At 46.6% G+C, this 20,653-nt stretch overlaps 10 protein-coding genes across 10 annotated transcripts; 5 read left to right on the top strand and 5 right to left on the bottom strand.

The window, feature by feature from the left end:
• Positions 1-26: 26 nt before the first annotated feature.
• J056_004053 (uncharacterized protein) lies at positions 27-2,195 on the top strand (the record flags this gene model as incomplete). The annotated part of the gene is made up of 1 exon (XM_009269262.1): positions 27-2,195. One exon carries the CDS (start codon positions 27-29, stop codon positions 2,193-2,195), a length of 2,169 nt encoding a protein of 722 aa, XP_009267537.1.
• Positions 2,196-2,328: 133 nt separating this feature from the next.
• Positions 2,329-5,294, bottom strand: J056_004052 (Alanine--tRNA ligase; the record flags this gene model as incomplete). The annotated part of the gene is made up of 3 exons (XM_009269261.2): positions 2,329-2,418; positions 2,466-4,687; positions 4,736-5,294. 3 exons carry the CDS (start codon positions 5,292-5,294, stop codon positions 2,329-2,331), a joined length of 2,871 nt encoding a protein of 956 aa, XP_009267536.2.
• A 1,215-nt stretch (positions 5,295-6,509) lies between these two features.
• J056_005002 (SHO1 osmosensor) lies at positions 6,510-7,657 on the bottom strand (the record flags this gene model as incomplete). The annotated part of the gene is made up of 2 exons (XM_059571736.1): positions 6,510-7,208; positions 7,253-7,657. 2 exons carry the CDS (start codon positions 7,655-7,657, stop codon positions 6,510-6,512), a joined length of 1,104 nt encoding a protein of 367 aa, XP_059427719.1.
• Positions 7,658-7,833: 176 nt separating this feature from the next.
• Positions 7,834-9,804, bottom strand: J056_004051 (Serine/threonine-protein kinase svkA; the record flags this gene model as incomplete). Its single annotated transcript, XM_009269260.1, has 3 exons — positions 7,834-9,496; positions 9,537-9,665; positions 9,716-9,804. The coding sequence occupies 3 exons, from the start codon at positions 9,802-9,804 to the stop codon at positions 7,834-7,836; spliced, it is 1,881 nt and encodes a 626-aa protein (XP_009267535.1).
• Positions 9,805-10,153: 349 nt separating this feature from the next.
• J056_004050 (uncharacterized protein) lies at positions 10,154-10,813 on the top strand (the record flags this gene model as incomplete). Its single annotated transcript, XM_009269259.1, has 1 exon — positions 10,154-10,813. The coding sequence occupies one exon, from the start codon at positions 10,154-10,156 to the stop codon at positions 10,811-10,813; it is 660 nt and encodes a 219-aa protein (XP_009267534.1).
• Positions 10,814-11,061: 248 nt separating this feature from the next.
• J056_004049 (uncharacterized protein) lies at positions 11,062-14,231 on the bottom strand (the record flags this gene model as incomplete). Its single annotated transcript, XM_009269258.1, has 5 exons — positions 11,062-11,633; positions 11,683-11,770; positions 11,820-12,935; positions 12,983-13,974; positions 14,024-14,231. The coding sequence occupies 5 exons, from the start codon at positions 14,229-14,231 to the stop codon at positions 11,062-11,064; spliced, it is 2,976 nt and encodes a 991-aa protein (XP_009267533.1).
• Positions 14,232-14,350: 119 nt separating this feature from the next.
• J056_004048 (V-type proton ATPase subunit d) lies at positions 14,351-15,572 on the top strand (the record flags this gene model as incomplete). The annotated part of the gene is made up of 4 exons (XM_009269257.1): positions 14,351-14,386; positions 14,441-14,540; positions 14,593-14,657; positions 14,700-15,572. The coding sequence occupies 4 exons, from the start codon at positions 14,351-14,353 to the stop codon at positions 15,570-15,572; spliced, it is 1,074 nt and encodes a 357-aa protein (XP_009267532.1).
• Positions 15,573-15,662: 90 nt separating this feature from the next.
• On the top strand, positions 15,663-17,035 carry J056_004047 (uncharacterized protein; the record flags this gene model as incomplete). Its single annotated transcript, XM_009269256.1, has 3 exons — positions 15,663-16,577; positions 16,626-16,802; positions 16,874-17,035. The coding sequence occupies 3 exons, from the start codon at positions 15,663-15,665 to the stop codon at positions 17,033-17,035; spliced, it is 1,254 nt and encodes a 417-aa protein (XP_009267531.1).
• A 592-nt stretch (positions 17,036-17,627) lies between these two features.
• Positions 17,628-19,119, top strand: J056_004046 (Putative D-3-phosphoglycerate dehydrogenase; the record flags this gene model as incomplete). Its single annotated transcript, XM_009269255.1, has 2 exons — positions 17,628-17,705; positions 17,755-19,119. The coding sequence occupies 2 exons, from the start codon at positions 17,628-17,630 to the stop codon at positions 19,117-19,119; spliced, it is 1,443 nt and encodes a 480-aa protein (XP_009267530.1).
• Positions 19,120-19,310: 191 nt separating this feature from the next.
• Positions 19,311-20,526, bottom strand: J056_004045 (uncharacterized protein; the record flags this gene model as incomplete). Its single annotated transcript, XM_009269254.1, has 4 exons — positions 19,311-19,852; positions 19,901-20,149; positions 20,203-20,406; positions 20,454-20,526. 4 exons carry the CDS (start codon positions 20,524-20,526, stop codon positions 19,311-19,313), a joined length of 1,068 nt encoding a protein of 355 aa, XP_009267529.1.
• Positions 20,527-20,653: the final 127 nt, after the last annotated feature.

The raw sequence follows: 20,653 nt of genomic DNA, 5'->3' as shown, positions 1-20,653 counted from the left end.
CTTTTCCACTTGTACGGTGATAAGCGATGAAATTGCTCAACAGAATGGAGAGAGCGCCGAGTAGTGGGAGTAGTAGCAGTAGTAGTAGTAGTAGTAGTAGTAGCAACACCAGCGTTAATGACAGTAGAAATACCAACAGCAACACCCACACCCACACTAACACCACCACCAACAGCAATACCAACTCCAGCAATACCAACTCCAGCAAAAGATTACTCGACAGAATCGGAGGCTCAAGAAGCTCTAACCCAGGAACAGCTTCGAGTTCTTTAGCTAACAGGATTGGTCCACCTCCTACAGCTTCAACTTCCCAACCAATTCATTCAACTCAACATCCTGCTATCAAGAGGAATAGAGGTACTGACCTGATAAATGACCCTAATGATTCTATAAAGAAAAAGCCTAGACAGGAAAATGAATATTATAAGCTCGAAGAATCAAAGAAGCACACGCTAGCAACTCAACAGCCTCAGCACCCTCCTAAATCTACTCCCATGCCTCAATCTGTGCCTCAGAAGCCATATCAACAAGAATCAGCTCAACAAGCAAAACATAGTGCTTCAATAAGGTCAACTTCACCCCCTAAAAAGCTCAAATCATCAAAACAGCCAGAACAAGAACCAACAAAACAGCATGTTAAAGATGCAACACCAGAGATACTTCCAAACTTTGCACCACAAGCAGCTCCAAAATCTCCAAATCAAACATCAAACGTTACAACACCATCTGAACAAGTCGAGGATAGTGCAGATGTGAACATGCAGCAAATCGTAGAGACTCAACCCGTGCAACCATCACAATCTAGCTTATACGAAAATCTCGCCATCAAATTGAATGAGATAATCAACAAAAATTTGGAAATGAAGAGATCAGAAAATGATCTAATTGAGACATTTGAACAGAAGCAATCTATAAAGTCCTCATTTGGATGTAACTCGATTGGCATTTCCTCAACCAACTATCAAAAAGACTTGCACAAATTTGATCTGCGCATAGCTCAACTAGAGCATTCCATGAGCATTGCTGGCAAGTTAGCTACCGAATTAGCTGGAGAGTTGTTAGTCGAATTGAATGAGCTTTGCCAAAGCAACGTTAAAGCTGTCAATAATGCCGAAGACTTTGTTGATTTGAACAAATTCAATGACTTTAAGGAATTCACATTTAATGAATTCAAGAAGATTACCACAAATAATCCAAATAATCAAGATCTTTCACCTAGAAGCTCGGAAATAAAGAACACTATTAGCGCACAAACGAATTCTATCAATTCCCTCAAGGAAGGTTTCAGAACTACTCGTAACGATATTTACGAAAAGATGAGCAATGATATTGATAGGTTGGAGGAGTACACAAAACGTGAAATACAAGGCGCAAAGGAGTACATTAGGCGCGAGTTGCGAGAAATGGACCCCTTATTGCAAGATTTAAACATGAGAGTGGATGATACCAAAGAATCGGCTAACAAGATGTTAGCTTCGTCAAACACCTTGACGAGTCAGGTACTAACAGATGCAACTGACTCTATGCGTGCTGAAATGAAGCGAGTGGAAGAGCTGTATAAGGAGAAGAGCAAGAAGAATGAAGATGAAATTTATGCACAGAACAATCGTATAGGCGTCTTGACTAGTCAAAATGAAGAACTACAGCAGGACAGCCTTCGTACGAAAATCTCGTTGGGTGAGATTAAACGCCAATTTACATCGCTTCAATCTCAGATCGATGCGATGAAAAGACAATCGACGCAATCTGCGCAGACTTTCCAAACTCCTCAGACAGTTCGCCCAGCAAAACTTCAACCCTCCATGCCCTTTCCGGGGAATGGGAGAAGTGTGACACCTAGTCCTAATATCAATCAAAATCCTTACCACAATCCTAATGCTAATTCTGCAGGGGGAGTAGGGCAAAATATGGGTCGCGGCGTGTACACCAGTCAGAGTATGCCACCAACTCAACAACAAAGTATGCGTCCCCAGCATGTACAGCGGACGAAAGCGCGCTTGTCTGCTCCATCATTGACGGGTAACAGACCACTAGCACCGCAAGCATCCGCTTCCCATCCACAAGTTCAGTCTAATCGGCAACAGGGTACGCAGCAGGGTACGCATGCGCCGGCCCTCAACGTGAACGACACGAGTGGGCGTCCTTATCCTCCGCATCAACAAAAAGGATTCAACAACCACAGCCAAAATTGGTAATATCAAAAGGTTTTTTTTTCATTAACCGCAAATTCATCCATTCACATTCAACAGACTGATTTTGATAAATATAGACCAAATTTTTACAGAAGGAATAAAAGTGATGCTGTTTCCAAAAAGCACTAAGCATAACCTAGAGGAGAGACTTGGCGACATTGATGGCTTCGTCGATTTTGTCAACTTCGCTACCAACACCCTGAGCACTGTCGTCTTTACCACCAGCCTATCATTCATGTCAACAGAGTATCCAAACAGGAACTTCATACACACCTTTCCACCGACAACTTCAGCAACCTTTGCTGCCCACAACTTAGCATTGAAGGAGTCGTTGAGCTTATCTTTAGGTATGTAACACTGATGAGCGATCTTCTTAGCTTCTCTGTCAACGCTAAAGACATAAACAGTCTTGTTAAGTGGTCTAGCGGCTGACAAAGCCGCACTGAGAGCTTTGACGTTGGAGCCGAGCTCAATTTGACCCACAAAGTGAGACTCGCTCTCGTGTTCATTAAAGTAGTTCTTGATTGTATCTTGCGCAATCTTTGCCTCTTTAGCTGCCTGAGCTTTCTTGTGATCATCTACCACCTTCTTAATCTTGTTAAACTCGTCTCTCAATTTGATTTTACTGATAGTAGAAATCTCAGCCTGGCCAAGCTCAGCAACAAAATTCTTTAATTGCAAGTCCTTCTCATTCACGTCACTGAAACCGTTGATGAATTGTAGCTTATTTTGCAATTCTGATGACTTTCTAATAACTTCAATAGCATCATCTGCAGTGACTGCTATTATTCTTCTAATGCCCTTAGCGATTGAAGACTCTTCGATAATCTTGAATAGCTTAATTTCACCAGTAGTGTTCACATGCGTACCACCACAGAACTCAATCGATGACTTGGACCACTTTGGATTCTCTATGTCTTGTTTGATATCCTGTGGGTTGAATTCGACAGACACAACTCTAACAGGATCTGGGTACACTTCACCAAACACAGCCCTCAATCCTGGAATCTTCTTTGCGTCGTCGAGGTTAAACTCTTGAGAGAACACTGCAACATTCCTCTTGATGAATTGATCGCATATATCTTCAATCTTAGTTAGCTCATCAACGTTCAAGCCTGACTTGTGATTGAAGTCGAATCTCAATTTCGTTGGGGCGACCAAAGATCCCTTCTGGTCAATGTGATCACCTAAAACCTCCTTAAGCGCATAGTTGAGCAAATGTGTACCTGTATGGTTGTTTTTGATTGGCCATCTACGTAACTCGTCGTATGTTGAGATGACATCGTCATTTACTTTCAGTTCACCATACTTTAATACACCCGAGTGCAGCACATAACCAGAGTAGGACTGGACATCATCCACACCAAAGTCTGATACACCGTCGATAGAGATAATACCTGTATCGTTTTCTTGACCACCGCTTTCAGCATAGAAGTTGGTCTTGTCGAGGAGAACACCGAACGGTTTGGTGGAATCCAAGTCTTTAGTGGAGTTGTAAAATTGACGGTTTTGGAAGATGGAAACGACCTTGGAGTTGATGGTACCAAGTGTGTACTTGAAGCTGTCATCCGTCTTGGTAATCTTGTTCGAGTCGAGGGCAGCTAAATCGTGTACATCAAATTTGACACTCTCCGCTTCACCTTTTTTCTTTGTAGACTTGGACAATTCATGTGACTCCTGCCTAGCCTTCTCGAACTCTTCTTGGTTGATGGTCAGCCCAGCTTCTTCTGCCATCAAGAGAGTCAAATCAACAGGAAAACCGTAAGTGTCATACAATCTCCACGCCTCCTTACCACCAAGCTGCTTTTGAGGTGTTTGAAGAGCTTTTTGGGCGAAGCTTTCGAAGAGCTTCTCACCTCTATCGAGCGTTCTACTAAATGATTCCTCCTCCTCATCTAAAATCTCCTTGAGATCGTCATATTTATTAGTGATCTCTGGGAACATGCCTCCCATTTGCTCAATCACAACTGGAGCGAGAGAAGAGAAGAAGCTACCGATAGCGACACCAAACTTCTTTCTTACGTAGCGAGAGCCTCTTCTCAAGATGCGTCTGAGAACGTAGCCTCTACCGACATTGTTTGGTACACCACCGTCACTTATAGTGAAAGTAAGAGTACGAACGTGATCAGCGACAACTCTGTAAGCAGTGTCTATGCCGTCGACATCCTCAGCACCGAGTTTGCCAGCGTATGGGCGAGCTCTGGTGAGCTGTTGGATTTTGTCGAAGATAGGAGTGAAGACGTCGGTGTCGTAGTTGGATGATTTGTTTTGCAAGATGGAAACTAATCTCTCGAAACCTAAACCAGTATCAATGTGCTTGGCAGGCAGCGGTCTGAGACTTCCGTCTGCTTCACGGTTGAATTGCATAAAGACATTGTTCCAGATTTCGATAACGTCTGGATCGTCCGCGTTGACAATGTGTGCAGCGTTTCGGCCACCAATTCGGTCGTAATGAATTTCTGAGCAAGGACCACAAGGACCGGTAGCACCCATTTCTAAAGGTGTTTGTTAGATTCTGAAATGATAAAGGACGTATAACACACCCCAGAAGTTATCTTTTGCATCACCGGTGAGAATGTGGTCATCAGATAAACCAAGGTTTCTCCAAATATCTCTGGCTTCAAAGTCAGGTTCTAAGCCTTGAGATTGATCGCCTTCGAAGTAAGTAACGTAGAGTTGGTCTGGGTTGAGTTTGTAGACATCGACGAGCAACTTCCAAGCCATTTCGATAGCTTCTTTCTTGAAGTAATCACCAAAGCTCCAATTACCAAGCATTTCGAAGAAAGTGTGGTGGTAAGTGTCCTTTCCAACGTCGTCGAGGTCATTGTGCTTTCCACCGGCTCTAACGCATTTCTGTGAATTGACAGCTCTTTTGAGTTGACCGAATGGGGAGTTCTTATCAGCCGTACCGAGGAAGATGGATTTGTATTGGTTCATTCCAGCATTTGCGAACAGAAGCGTTGGATCTTCGTAAGGGATGGAAGATGAAGAAGGCACGAAGCTGTGATTGTGCTTTTCTTTAAAGTAGTCTATATACGTCTGCCTGACGTGTTTTGCCGTCCATTCTGTCATTTTTAAGAGACGGTGTGATGGACGTAGCATCCCAAGGACAAATTGAGCTCTTTTAGCGAAATGTAAAAAATGTATCAACTAGCTGTGAGTTGTGCTAATACGCACTGCTTTATCTCCGGCTTCCGCGTCTTCCGCGTCCGTCTACCCCGTGTCTTCTCTGTTCATGTACTATTCTTTACAGTAGTTTAAAAACAAAGGCACATCCTAATCACATTTCAATGAGCATTCTTTAAGCGCATATCTACCCACCTTGGCCAACTCGTTTGGTAACATCAAATTCGTGAGCCCATCAGGCAAGAATCCTGCAGCAGTACTTGTCGTCGCTGTAATCCACTCTACGCCTTTCTTTGTCTCTCTCACACGCTCTATTGATGTATACTTTGCTCTGACGACCTTATTCGTTTCATCTGGCGGGGCGTTTGGATGATCAGTGGCAATACTGATAACGAAAAACTGCGCTGAATATCCCTCTCCGCCATCCTCCTCGTGCGTCAGTACCAGCGGCGTAAAATCTCGAGTAGCGATACCCGGTGGCATGCGATAAGTTATTTTGAATATCTGAGCCTGTGGACTGATGTATTCTACCAGACTGTGTGATTTGATGGCTTCCACATACTCAGCCTCGTGAGCTGTGTGGTCGTGCAGCAACACCTCCTTGAACTTCTGATACGATGGCGTCGGGTGCTGCGATAGCCTCACATGCCACTTGCTGCCTTCGATCGTGGTGCTGCGACATTCCACACCATGCTTGTCGCGCAGGCGCGTCAGCTTCCACCTATTTGCCGTATCTATAAGCTCGCGAGCACTGTCGACTTGCTCAGCTATAAATTGCTTGATATCATCTCCTATTTCACTCCTGCGAAGTACAAAGAACTCTTTATTCGTTGACATTCCCTCTTTCCACCGCGTGTTTTGATGATTGACTTTGTTTATCCTTGACAAGCCCTGTGCTTTGAAAATACGCGCATTGTGGGTAAATGTTAAGCCATTTCATTGTCTTACCGAGTTATTAAAGTTGTCGTGTATCTGCGATACATATCCAACTCCATCTTGCCGCCCTTGTGCCACAGCACAAGCGAAAAAATTCACATATACCCATGCACTACTCATTCAAGGTAAAACCGTTCATGACAATACGAGAGACAGTAGATAATACAAAAATACTTTAAAAAGCGTATTAAAGGGAGTGAATAACTTAATTTATAGAGGCACGAAGCTCGCACGTATTGAATAGACCAATACTTTCTAAACCATATTCAGGTAATTGGAAGGCGCAATACCCTCACCCATACCATTCGGTTTGCGAACTCTCCACCACTTGCCAGAGTTATCCACAACGAGGAGCGTTTCGCCCTTAGTGAACGATATCTCATTAGGGTCGTCAGGACTAGCCGAGTAAGCGTATAAACATCTCGCCTGTGCCAATTCGTGATCTGGGATATGTGCGCCAGTTGTACCGCTACCGCTTCCACTACCTGGGGCGCTTGAGACATTCGAATGGTGCAAGCCGTCGCTTGGTGTATTTGCGGTTCTATTGCCCAAGCTACCGTGTGCAGAACCGTAGTGGGATGTAGGTGCGCCTGGGCTGGCTGTGTGTTGGATTGGTGCTACTGCTGCTGGTGGTTGCATCATTGGCTGTGGTGGTTGTGTGTGTTGTTGTGGTGGCTGTTGCTGTTGCATCACTGGCTGCTGTGTGTTTGTGTTGCGGTTGCTCCAGAATCCTGAATGAGAGTTGCTGTCGTACGATGTAGAGTCCTGACGATTCAGCTTATTGAGGTTCGAGAAGGGGTTCGAGGTGGACGTGTTGCGCATGGCTTGGGGGTGTGAGCTTATTCCGCCACCACCGCCACTGGATAAGCTGCCGAAAGTAGGAGCAGTGCACATTCTGAATACGCCCGCGACTGGTGTGTTTGGCTCGCTTGTAAGGTGCAGGATGGAGAGTACCTAGCTTTTTCAGCTCTATGAACATCGCGTAAGAAATCACTCACATTCAATATCGCCAAGATAAGGAACGCGGCGCCTACCGCCTCAGCGGATGATTCGCGCTCGTATATCTTGCGGTTGACGGTAACAACGGCAAGGGCAAATGAAGCAGCGTTGAATATAGACAGCTGAATTCTGTAGAGGTGGAGAGTGCCCATGTAGTCACTGAGGAAGTAGGCCAACACGATAGCGAAATTGAGGAAGACGTTGGGCCATGCCTCTCCGGATGTTTGGCCAGGGGAAAATGGGCCCTCGTTGCCGAACTCATCTGTCTCATAGCACATGGCGACTAATGCGCAGAGAGACGCGCAGAGACCGACAAACGCGTATCCCATGGAATAAAAAGAAGGCATACTCGTCGAGAGCTTGAAGTTCATCTTAGGCTTGTTACCACCGTTGAATAACTTCATTTTCTGGTCGTGGTTTTAGTGACCGTTGGGAGTAACGCTAGCTGTAAATGCAAATATCGACGCAAATGCTAAATCCATTCCACCCAAAAAGGAAGGTCAGATTCCAGTTAAATAAAAATCATTTTATTTTCTAAGACATAATTATACAAGACACTACGTGTTTCATTGTTTGATATTCATTCATCCCTCTCGACGGACTCAACCACTTCAGATATAAAATAATTCGTCAGTCCAGGTATCAATCCCTCGGCAGTATCAAATGCATTCTTGAGTGAATTTACCGCCATATTCGCGTCAACAGTATCTACCTTGCGCGTTATTGTGTCTAGCACCGGGTGTACAACTGCGTCCAGCATTGTCCTCTGCTCCAGAATTTGCTCATCATACTCCACTGTGCTCTCCGATGTCATTCCACTATCGCTCCTATTAATGCTTTGATCATCTTGGTATGAATATGGTGTTGGCGGTGGCTGTCTACTCGCCATACTGTCCGTGCCAGGACCAATACCATCTGAAATAACTGGACTGTCATATGTAGCAGCTGTTGGCAACAATTCACTCCTATGTGAGCCTATAAATGAGTCAGGCGTGTTAAGTATGCTGTTTTGGGCTGGAGATTTTACATCTTTGGGAATCGGTGGCAGATCTCTATAAGTAGAAGCTGTGCTTGACCTACCACCACCAGCAGCAGCCTTACCACCTTTAAGCGTATCCACGTATCCCATTGTGGATTTGGTGGGTGATGGTGATGGCGATGGCTTGTTGCTGAGATTATGCAGTGGATCACGCTCCTTGCTCTGCTTCATTTCCCTATCTCTCACGAGACCTGCCCGCAGAGTACTGCCTGATCTGTAGGAGCGGTTTGTCACTCCATCCTCGATTGTCATACGAGATGTAGACCGAAGCATGTCGTTTTCGTTAAGTTTGGTCTCCTTTTCATTTGTTTGTGCTGTTCTAGCGTAGTCTTTATGGTGTATTTGTGGAGCATAAGCCTGATTATACGCTTGCATATTCTGTTGAGTTGGAGGTGGTATGTCTGTTGGCAGCGGTGGAACTGGTTGATTGCGTATGGATTGTGGTGCAAATCCCCCTCTCTGTGTACCCTGAATAGTACCAAAATCCCACAAGTCCTCAGATTGTCCACCTAGAGTATTTTGATCGACGAGCATATCACCCTTATTCGCAGACTTCGAGAGACCACCTGCCATTTTGAATCTATCTAAACGCTCAATCAGCTCTGTTAGATGAGAAGTCTTTTTAGCGCCTTTTATGAACTTGTGCTTAAGCAATTCTCGCGCACTTGGTCTCATTTTGGGGTCTCTTTGTAGACATAAGCTGACAAATTCCTTGAACAGTTTAGAGTAATTGCCGTCCAAAGAAGGAGGGCTGTTTTTGGGTATCAAGAAGAGAACTTTCATAGGGTGTAGATCAGCATATGGGGGAGTACCTTGAGCTAATTCGATAGCAGTGATACCCAAAGACCAGATATCAGCTTTGTGATCGTAGCCAGATTGTTTGATAACTTCAGGGCTCATCCAATAAGGAGTACCAACGAAGGTATTCTTCTTTGTCATTGTGGAGGTGAGTTGACCACTTACACCAAAGTCAGCCAGCTTTACATCGCCAGATGAGTTTAAAAGAACATTTGCTGCTTTGATGTCCCTGTGTAGTTTACCTTGATTGTGCAAGTAAAGTAAACCACAAAGTAATTCACGTATAAGGATAGCAATAAACTCCTCTTTAATCAAGCCGGGCTTCATGAGCTCAGAGCAGCTGCCACCTGAGCAGAATTCCATGATAATCCATAAGTGAGTCTTCTTCAAGTATGAGCCGTGGTATCTGCGCGTGTTAGAAGGAACAAAACAACAATCCGACATACTTTGTAACGAATTTAGAGTCCATTTGTGATAATATGTTTATTTCCTCTTGTATGTCCTCTATTTCATCCTCGGCGGATTCCAAGTCTATTATCTTAACAGCGACTTGAGAGTTATTGCGCTTATCGTACCTGTAGCGATTGTTGGGTGTGATGATGCGATACAAGCGATCCCCACTCACCCCTTGTAGACTTCACCAAATGATCCTTTACCGACGCGTTCCTCCAACGCGAATAACTTTTCAGGATCAATAGCCTTATTGCTCTGCATGTGTCTTTAAGCGAAATTCCTCAATATACTCCCCTCCACGCTTACCATTTACGTTTACGTGTTGGATGTTGCAACGATAGCAGACGATCACTTGAGTCAACTCTAAATTGAGTTGTTCTGGAAATTTTATAAAGTTTGACGCTTACAGCGCGAGCAACGCGTGATTTCTTCCAGATACACGGCCAAATTGGAACGTGTAACGTAACTTCATTCTCCATTTCATCTGTGATCACATTCTCGCTGCAGATAAGTTAGGAATGGCCGATGAATTATGAGGACAATTCTCTACATGAATGATATAAAGCGTTGTTTACTTCTTCCTCTCTTTCCTACAACTCAAACAACTGAAATGAAACTTCAAACACTCGCATTAGTCGCAACCATCGCAGCTGCATCTGCTAGACCAATTAGTGACCACTCTGGCCACAACGCTGGTACAAAGGACACCAATGTACACGGCAAGGATGGTAACTATCACGTTAACACTAAGGACGCCTCTGCTGGCTCAGGACATAAGCAAGACAATGACCACGGCGATGGCCTCCTCAAAAGATATGGTCACGAAGAGCACCACGGACACCACGGATACCCTCACGAATACCACCACAAACGTCAAGAATGGGGTGAAAAATTAAACGAACAAAGAAAAGAAATGAACGATAAGCACGGAAAGCACGATGATAAGCACGGAAAGCACGATGATCACCACGGTCACCGCGAACAAGAGCACCACAAGAGAGGTGAGCCACAACACCACGGTCACCACGGTCACCACGACGATCACCACGGTCACCGCGAACAAGAGCACCACAAGAGAGGTGAGCCACAACACCACGGTCACCACGGTCACCACGACGATCACCACGGTCACCGCGAACAAGAGCACCACAAGAGAGGTGAGCCACAACACCACGGTCACCACGGCCACCACGACGATCACCACGGCGATAAAGAGCATGGCCATGGTCACCACGACATGCACCACGATGAGCAACACGACCACTTCTAATCAGTGTCTGTACGGGAGAAAAGATAGCACTATTAAATTTCATTAAGACCTATATTTATGATTGTAAAGACTAAAAGATTTCGATAAATGCTGGACAATTGATACCTTAGAGATATAGATACGTAGCAAGGTATGAGCGAGTGAAAAGTGAGAAGGCCAAGTATTGAGTGTAAAGCGTGAAGTGTATGCAATGTATTACTTTTAAATAACTTAGGTCAGTAAGTTAGACTGAAAGGGGGTGAGAAAGATTAAAACAGCAGGTCAGATTTTCCAGCAGCCACGATATTGAGAACGAAGTCATCGTCGAGGTATTTCGCCATAAGGTTCTGACCATCACCGAGGCCCTTTCTACGTCTAACTTTGAGCATGAAGTCGCGAGCAAGATGTTGAGCAGGAGCTGGTTCGAGCAGTCTGAGCTGTATGCCGCTATCGACAGGATCGCCTGGAACAATAGCCCAATGATCGAAAATTTCCAACGCGAATGCCGTACCAGCTGACTGGGTCCTGAGGTCCGTCTCGAATCCGTTCGCATCCATCACCGGTATGAGTGCTTTGACAACATACAGCGGAGAGCCGGCCTTAGGTTCATCTTTCGTCACATGTCCGCGACGTTTCGCTAGCAGCTGGTACACGAGTGGAACACTCTCGGCGGTGGTGAGCATCTCGACATAGTACACTGGCTCCATCAGCCGCGGTGTCGCCATCAGGAAACTTGAATAGCAGACACGACGCGCTGTAGGTATCATTTGCCCTCCACCACGGTAGATGGGCTCTTCGGCTACCTGTGCATCCATTATGCGGAACTTGACCCCACGCAGTGCTGAAGTTTGTCAGTAAAGTATGTTGGTCGCTATGTTACTCCCACTTACGCTCATCTGCTAATGGACCCTCGCGTGCTGCCCATTGGAATCCCTGTTTGATGGATTCTTTCACATTCCCCAGTAACACCTTGTCGACCTGAACTAGATTAGTGGGGGTGTTATTCTAAACGAGACAATTAGCTCACCTCCGATGGCAGAGTATCGTCGATCAACACATTCGGACCATCTTCTTCAGGACCAAATGTCCATATACTTCTGCTGGCGAGAGCATCCCAACCATACTTATCTTGAAAGAATTTACCTCTTTCCTTGTTGGTCATCCACATCCCCACACGTCTCTTCTCAATGTCCTCCGCAATGCCCTTTTCAAGAGGCTCAGCGATGATAGTGATTTTGTTCTTCTTGTTGGGTGTATCGGCATAGCACTTTATGGCCGAGGTTTCGACGACAGTTTCGCAGAACTTCACGACAGGGTCGCTCACCTTAATCTCGATCTCTGCAAAGAGGGTACGGAGGTCATGAAGAACTGAATCGAGGTAGATCTCACCCGTCCCGAGAATGATATGCTCACCACTTTCTTCCACTTTAGTAGTCAGCAGCGGATAGCTCTTGTTGACTCTGCGCAGTCCGTCGAGTAACCTTGGCAACTCAGGTGGATTGAGCGGCTCGACAGCGACCTTAAGAATAGATTCCGTAATATGCGCTATCGGCCTAAAGATGTGTAGTTCGTCTGGACTTGCAACGGCATTCGATACCACTGTCGAAGTCTTGACGATCGAATCGTCCACTCCACCTAACAACACCCAAGAGCCTGCTGGGATTTCCTGTGCAGCAACTTTGTAGCGCGCCTCACTCACCCACACATCCTCAATCGTCGCTGTAGCCATATCCTCCTCATCCTCGACCGAATATCCCTCACCGAGCACTTTGACGCTATCGCCGACGCGCGCGCGTCCCGACATCACACGGCCGAATGCGTGGAACCCTTGCGCATCGACAGTCGTATACAGCTTCGTTACGTGTATCACCGCTGGCGCTTTGCTGTCGCAAGCGAGCATGCCCTGCGCAAGTGGAGTGTCGAGAGGTCCTGTGAAGTGTCTGTACACTTTGGTGGCGTTCCCTTCCGCTGCTGACGGTATGTGTTCGAGGAGCATATCGACGATGCCTGTAGATGGACCGAAGAATTGGTCGAGACAAAGTTTGAGCAATGGGCGTGCATCCATTTTGTACGCAGATGGCTTAAGTGTTATACCCAGTCCGGCTAGAGTGTTGGCGAGATCGCTGACATCTTCTCCAATCACCTGTAAAGTTAGTCAAGTAAATTTAAACTGCTTGTTCACCAACTCACCTGCGTATAAAGCTTATAAAGAGGCTCCAAGACAAAGTGTACGAATGAGCGTGGCGAGCCTTGTGGCGCTTTCTTGACGAATTTCCTCTTCTCAGCATCGAAGAAGATATTGCCCCAGAGGCGAGCAGCGAATGCGTTTACATCGAATGAACCAAAGGTATCTGCATACATCTGTGAGAAGGACTGGAGGGTGAAAGACCAGTGCATGTCTGTTGAAGCGAAAGCGACATTGCCGAGTTCTGGAGAAAGACGCGAGCTCTCGTCGGGGATGACGCTTGAAACAACACTGTTTACCTCCTCAATCGTGCGTTTCACCTTGAAATAAGCTTCTGAGGGAGGCAAACGGAGTTCTAAGAAAAGGCGTTCCATCTTGTTGAGTACTAAGACAGGCTTGAGTCCTTGCTGTAGAATATGTTTTAAGGACAGTTCAGTGCCTGCCATAACTCCTTCTACAACATCGACCACCACGATCGCACCATCAGCGAGTCTAGTAGCATTTGCCACCTCGTCAACGAAGTTCGTGTGGCCTGGAGTGTCGATTGCATTTACTAGGATAGATTTACCGATAGTGGATTCCAAGACAAAGGACATTGGAGTAGATTTTATTGAAATTTCTCTTGCGCGTTCAAGTTTATGAAGGTCAGTGTATCTTTCAGGGGCATCTGCATTCCAAATGAGTTTGTGAGTTTGGAAAGTGAGGAGATCTAAGAGTGATGTCTTGCCGTGGTGGAGGTGGCCGATAACGACGACGTTTCTAACCATTTCTGGGTAGTACATTAAGTCGACCATGAAATTTCTATCAAAACGGGTTTCAGGGAGATCTTTCTCCACGATTTGGAACTTTCTCTCTTTGATTGGCTGGACGATTGGCTCCGAGATGAGCTGAGTGTCTTCTTCTTCGACGCGGGTTTCAACGTCTGGCCCGTAAGTCTCCTCAGCAGAAGGATAATAGCGCTTGTCTTCGTGCAAGACTACTTGGTTTTGTGGGTTGGCTGAGTGAGTGGATGAGATAGGTAGATGAAAGAGAGATGGGAATCTCACCGTCAACTTGGGCTACAGTGGAGATGCGAAGATCGTTTTGAGCGGCGATTTCGGGGTCGTCATCCTCGTCATCGTCGTAGCCTTCTAAAGGAGCGTGGGCTGGCTGGGCTGGCTGTGAGCGGACCATCTCTTGATCCTCATCGTCCTCATCAGAATCGAGGTCATCTCCCAGGTAATTACCAAATTCGTCGTACAAATTATCGTCCATCTCTAGTGATTTGTGGGTTGTGCGTTGTGCGTCGATTGATGATGATGGTAGAGGATCAACCGATATCTCACCACCTTCAACTCAAACAACCAAGATCAATTGAAATATAAAAATTAAAAATGAGCGTATTAGGCAGTGAAATGTTATTCTTTAATGTGCGTGTGGATAAGAGGAATAGCAGTAGCAGTAGTAGCTGATAGAATCATCAGGTTCAGAATGGATATTTGGAGGGAATTATCAGGGGATATAAGGCGGGACTACTCACTCAATCGAACTACTCAAACTTACAGCAGTGCGATAACTTGGAGGGTGAGTTGAGTTTGCTTTCGTCGTGGCCACAGCTTATCCAGCTCACGCGTAGACTTGAGAATGCAATTGAGTGCCACAGATTATGGCAACTTTCTATCCAATGAAACGCTTCCATTGGTGGGTTCAATCCAGCTCAAAAGTATCCGCTAACATTCCCAGTCCACTTCCACAATATCACAGAAATCATCTCAAACGCTCGTCGATGAGTTCAATTACGTCAAATCAAACGCATCTGAGCCTCTATCCACTTTTTTAGACTACATGACTTACTCTTACATGATCGATAACGTTATTCTCCTTATCACTGGCACTTTACATGAACGAGACACCCACGAACTTCTCGATAGGTGTCACCCACTCGGCAAATTCGACGCTATGTCCGCTCTCTGCGTAGCAACCAATGTAGAAGAGCTTTATCAATCTGTACTCGTTGAAACCCCTCTAGCTCCGTACTTCAGAAGCTGCCTAAGTGCATCTGATTTGGATGACTTGAATATCGAAATTATAAGAAATTCAGTCTACAAAGCGTATTTGGAAGACTTTTACGACTTTTCTCAATCATTAGGTGATCCGACTGCGTCTATTATGGCTAAATTACTCTCATTTGAAGCTGACAGGAGATCAATAAACATCACGCTCAACAGCTTTAATACAGAGTTGACAAAGGAAATGCGCAACTCTTTATATCCTCAATTTGGTAGATTATACCCTGCAGGCACCTATGCACTAGCTAGAGCTGAAGATTTTGATCAAGTCAGAGCAGCTTGTGAGTTTATTCCGGAGTATTACCACATGTTTGATGGATTCTCGTCGAATAACACGGACAGCGATCACAATAACTCGCTCGAAGATAGATTTTTTGCTCATGATGTCCTTCTTAACAAGGAAACATTCCTCCAGCAATTCAATTACGCACCATTCTACAGCTATTTCAAACTTAAGGAGCAGGAAGTGAGGAATATCGTTTGGCTGTCTGAGTGTATAGCCCAGTCAGCTCCACAGGAGAGGAGAGCTGTACCCACCATCTTCTAAAGAGCATTTCCATCATTTTGTTATTTAATTCGAATCGATACGTTGTTTATACACGTACACGGCCATTGCCTTCCTTCTCCACGTACATCCATGATAAACAGAAGGGCTGCTTCTATAGCAGTTAGTACACCACGCGGATACTCATGGACCACCGCTGCGTCTCTAGCACGAGCAGCCGCCGCACACAAAGCCAGCTCGCCCATAACGGTCGATCCATTCACTCTAGTGGGGAAGGAACTGAAAGGTTTAACGACCAACATAAAAATGAATCTCGGCAGCAATCTCCGTCAGCTAGACACTTTATCCAAATATTACTTTGAAGCACCCGGCAAGCATCTCCGTCCGACGATTGTACTGCTAATGGCGCAAGCAACTGCGAACCTGTCACCACACTACAACACCCCTAAACATCTTATAAACGTTCTCGTCAACGATCCACTAGCCCCGCAATCCATCCTACACGACACCAACCCCTCTTTCCACAACGACATTTCCCAGCGCGGCCAAGATGGTGTACTTCCTACGCAGAGGCGGCTTGCGGAGATAGTTGAGATGATCCACGTAGCCAGTCTACTGCATGACGATGTAGTCGATGATGCAGACACTCGCAGAGGCGCTCCATCTGCACCTGTGCATTTCGGCAACAAGTTGACTATATTTGCAGGTGACTTCCTTCTTGGACGTGCTAGTATTATGCTCGCACGCTTGCGCAGTCTCGAAGTGGCCGAGTTGGTCGGAGCGACTATTGCGAATCTCGTACAAGGCGAGGTAGAGCAGCTCAACGAGACGTATCAGTCGAGTTCCAACGACCTAAATACCGTTGTAGATGAGGCTTTCCAGAGATACCTCGCCAAAACTTACCTTAAGACAGCGAGTCTTATCAGCCACTCAGCAAGAGCTGCCGTGTGTCTGGGCGGTGTGGGTGTGAATGAGAATTGGGCACAGGGCGAGTATCTCAAAGACGCTGCTTACGATTACGGCAGGAATCTCGGAATGGCTTTCCAAGTGGGTTGATCAGCTTCACTGCGATGACTAGCTCACACCCCGCTGCAGCTCGTCGACGATCTTCTCGATTACACCCCCTCCGCTGACTTAGGCAAGCCTGGTGAAGGTGCAGATATGCAGCTCGGATTGGCCACTGCACCTGCGCTTTTCGCATGGCGCGAACTCGGCGACGAGATGGGGACCATGATCAAACGGAAATTCAAACATCCCGGTGATGTGCAAAATGTGAGTTTTGGATTGGGCGGTTTAAAGCTCACAGACTCAGACTGATACTCACATAACCTCTTCTCTTACAGGCTAAAGCGCTAGTTGCAAAATCAAACGGGATGCCAAAAACAGCTGAATTGGCTGCTAGTTATATAGATAAGGCTAAAAGTGCGCTGCATAGGCTACCCAAATCAGACGCCAGGGACGGATTAGAAGCGCTTTGTTTGAAAGTATTGGATAGAGTCAAATGAGTTGCTTTATACTACAAATTGAACAGATCGGATGAATTCTGCGGCACTTGCGGCTTGATTTCGTCGCGTCGAGTCTGTGTGTGTGAGTGGGGGTGTCCCGATGATGAACTCGCTTCAGTCTACTTACTGGTGCTGCTGCTGCAGATGCTGCAACCAAGAGGAAGAGCAAGTTGGACAGATAGATGTGCATGATTGTGTTGTGTGTGTTGTGTGTGCAAGCTGTAGTCCACACACCAGTCCCCTTTATAGTCCCCTTAAACGTTTATAGAAAGTGGCTGGATCCGTAAGCAGCGGAGATGAAATCGCGAAGACTACGCATGACAGACTGCGCATGAAGGTGCATTCCAGTGGATGACTATGTTTTTAATTGCGTTTACATATATTTACGCTGCGTGCTCTACCGTCAGGGATTGTTCTCTGTCGCCCAGCTTCGAAGCAAAGTAAAGCGCGGAAAAAGGAGGGAAAGAGGGTGCTAGATAGCAATTTCATTAGCCGCCATGTACACAGAATAAATGATAATTTTCAGCAACGTCGAGTCACCGATTTTACCCCGAAATGCTGAGTGTTGCGTGCTTCTCTCGACCACCAGAAAATGACTAAATTTATTCCAATTCCTACGCCGCGTTCGGGCAGTCCCCATGACGCCGTCAGAGCGAGCAGAGTAGATGCCGTGAGTGGCAGATGTGATATTCAGATGCCACCGCTCACACCCACCGCAGGCATCTTCTGCATCGCCGAAAGCACTCGTCAATAGGAATATCCTCGCAGCTGCACTGGAGCAGTACAAACCAGCGTCTGATCAGCCATTCAAGACTGAACAGCTGCGTATTCTCCTCCTTGAGAACGTCAGCCAGGGCGCAGCGGCGCAACTCCGCGAAGCTGGATTCCACGTCGACCACTTCGCCAAAGCGTGGTCAGAAGAGGAATTGCTCGCTGGTATCGGCCATTATCACGCTATCGGTATTCGCAGTAAGACGAAGCTCACCAGCAAAGTCATCAAGGCTGCCTCCAAGTTGTTGGTCGTCGGTTGTTTTTGCATCGGAACCAATCAGGTCGATCTCGGTGCTGCTGCCGAGTCTGGAATCTGTGTATTCAACTCCCCTTACGCAAATTCTCGCTCTGTTGCTGAACTCGTCATTTCTCAAGTTATTGCCCTCTCGCGCCAGTACGTCGACAGGACCAACGAGCTCAAGCAGGGAATTTGGAACAAGGTCAGCTCCGGCTGCTGGGAGGTACGTGGTAAAACGCTCGGTATTGTCGGATACGGTCACATCGGTAGTCAGTTGTCAGTTCTCGCTGAGGCTATGGGAATGAGTGTGCTCTATTACGATGTCCTACCTATCATGCCACTTGGTCAGGCGAGACAGGTGGACAGTCTCGAGCAGCTGCTGTCCTCGTCTGACTTTGTCACGTTGCATGTCCCAGAACTGCCCGAAACTAAGAACATGATCGGTGCAAAGGAGCTCGCGCAGATGCGCAAAGGCGCTTATCTCCTCAACAATGCTCGTGGAACGGTGGTAGATTTGGAGGCGTTGGCGGAGGCTCTCAACTCGAAGCACCTCGCTGGGGCTGCTGTTGACGTCTACCCCACTGAACCTAAGGGTAATGGAGCTGAGCTGTTTACTGGCAAAGAGCTCGGCCCATTCGCTGACAAACTCCGTCAATGCCCTAACCTCATCCTCACACCTCATATCGGTGGTTCCACCGAGGAGGCACAGCGCATGATCGGAATTGAAGTAGGTACCGCGTTGTTTAAGTACCTCACCTACGGTACCTCAATCAACGCCGTTCAGTTCCCTGAAGTGGATCTTAGAATACCGGTTAAACCAAAGGAGGGTGAAAACCGTCAGGCGAGGATACTGCACGTGCACAAAGATGAACCGGGTGTGCTCAAGGAAATTAACACTATCCTGTCAGATGAAAACACTGGTCACTTTAACGTTAGCAAGCAGTACTCAGATTCAAGAGACGGCATCGCTTATCTTATGGCTGACGTTACTGATGTTAGCGAGGTTGATATTGGATCAATATTTGACAGGATCTCTTCGACTAGACATAACATCCTCACGCGTATTCTGCATTAAATGTATTGCATTGGATTTGCGACAGACAGGATATTAAATTAACATGAAACAAAAGTCATTCAACATCTACGTATATTGCACATCTCGCTAGGATTCAACACCTGCTTATTATTCTTGCTCACACTCACTGATATTGTCAAGTAATGGATACATAAGTGTATAATACAGTGTTAGAAGTAATGCCGGAAGCGTCAGTCAACTACCTCCCACTGGTCCTCGCTGTTGTTGCTCTCGTTGCTGCTGCTGCTACTGCTGCTCTTACCGCTCTTGATGCTCTTACTACCATAGAGAATGTCTTTGATAGCTGAGAGGGTTACAGGTAAGGTCAAGTGAGTTAGCGGATTAACACAGCTGTCGCCGAAGCTGGTGGCCCCTAGATGGGGTGATTCTGCCAAGCGAGACAGCATGTTCACCGCAAAGGCCACATTGGACAGCTCGATAGGAAACCCCACGACTTTGAGTAAGAAGGTGAGATTGCAAATGAGCATGCTGAGGGCGTGTATGGAGGGGATGGAGTGGGGGTGCTGATTGTAAGTGTGAGAGTGAGTGTGATTATGATTGTGAGCGTGATCGCACATGAACACTCTCCTACTCTCTGAGAGAAATAGCGTCGGCTGGAAGGTATACACGCGCACGCTGTTGTATGGCAGCGGCAGACTGAGGTAGTTGGAGAGGTGGTGGAGGAGCTGGGTAAGGATGGCAGTGGTGTAGATGAGGTGTGTGTGCGGGAGTGCTGTGTGGTGCGTGAGGGTAGTGTGCCTGCGTGCAATCATGTACATACCATGTAATCGGTTCAGGGGCGGTACTAGCACGCCCCCCAACTCTGTCCCGCCACTGCTGAGCCCCTGCAAACCAAAGATATTGAGACATTCGGATGCCAACACGCGTCGGCTAGCTTGTAAATCCGAGAGAGCGGCGGAGGAGTGGGTGGTGGGAGAAGGTGTATTATAAGTGACGATATCAGCCACTTTGTCTAGATTACGTCGTCGGCTGGCAATGTTATTCCGTTTAATGGTAATTTGCGAGTGGACTAGAGTGGAAGAGTGAATGTGAGTATGGATACACACCCAACACACAACACACCCTCTCTGTTTGCCTGTTGAGTCTGTTTGACGCGCCCAATCAACGCACAAAGCTGCCTGTGCATGATAACTACGTCATCGCTATCTTCCCGCCGGCGTTGTTTCACGGCAGCGACGAACGCCACGACAGAGCTGCTCTGGCGGTGTGAGCGTATGGTTGATTTGGCTGAATGCTGCGTGTGGCGTGCGTCGCTGAGCGTGTTGTCTGTGGGTGTGAATACATTCACATCTGGAAATACACCCATCACTCACTCAGACAGCTTGTGCAAATCAGCCGCTGGTGCCGCTTGCTGCAGCACCCACATTCACCCGTCTTTGTCGTCATCGTCGTCGATCAACACCTTGTTATCGAACGATGAAGAAGAATGGAATCGGAATTAAAAATAAAAATTAAATCATCTTCCTTACGCACTTCCAATCGAACACCAGCGCCTGTTGCTGTTGCTATACCC

This window comes from Wallemia ichthyophaga, assembly GCF_000400465.1.
Source record: "Wallemia ichthyophaga EXF-994 unplaced genomic scaffold scaffold6, whole genome shotgun sequence".
Classification (NCBI taxonomy): domain Eukaryota; kingdom Fungi; phylum Basidiomycota; class Wallemiomycetes; order Wallemiales; family Wallemiaceae; genus Wallemia; species Wallemia ichthyophaga.
Note: the sequence above shows the minus strand (reverse complement) of the source record. Positions and strands in the feature narration are given on the sequence as shown.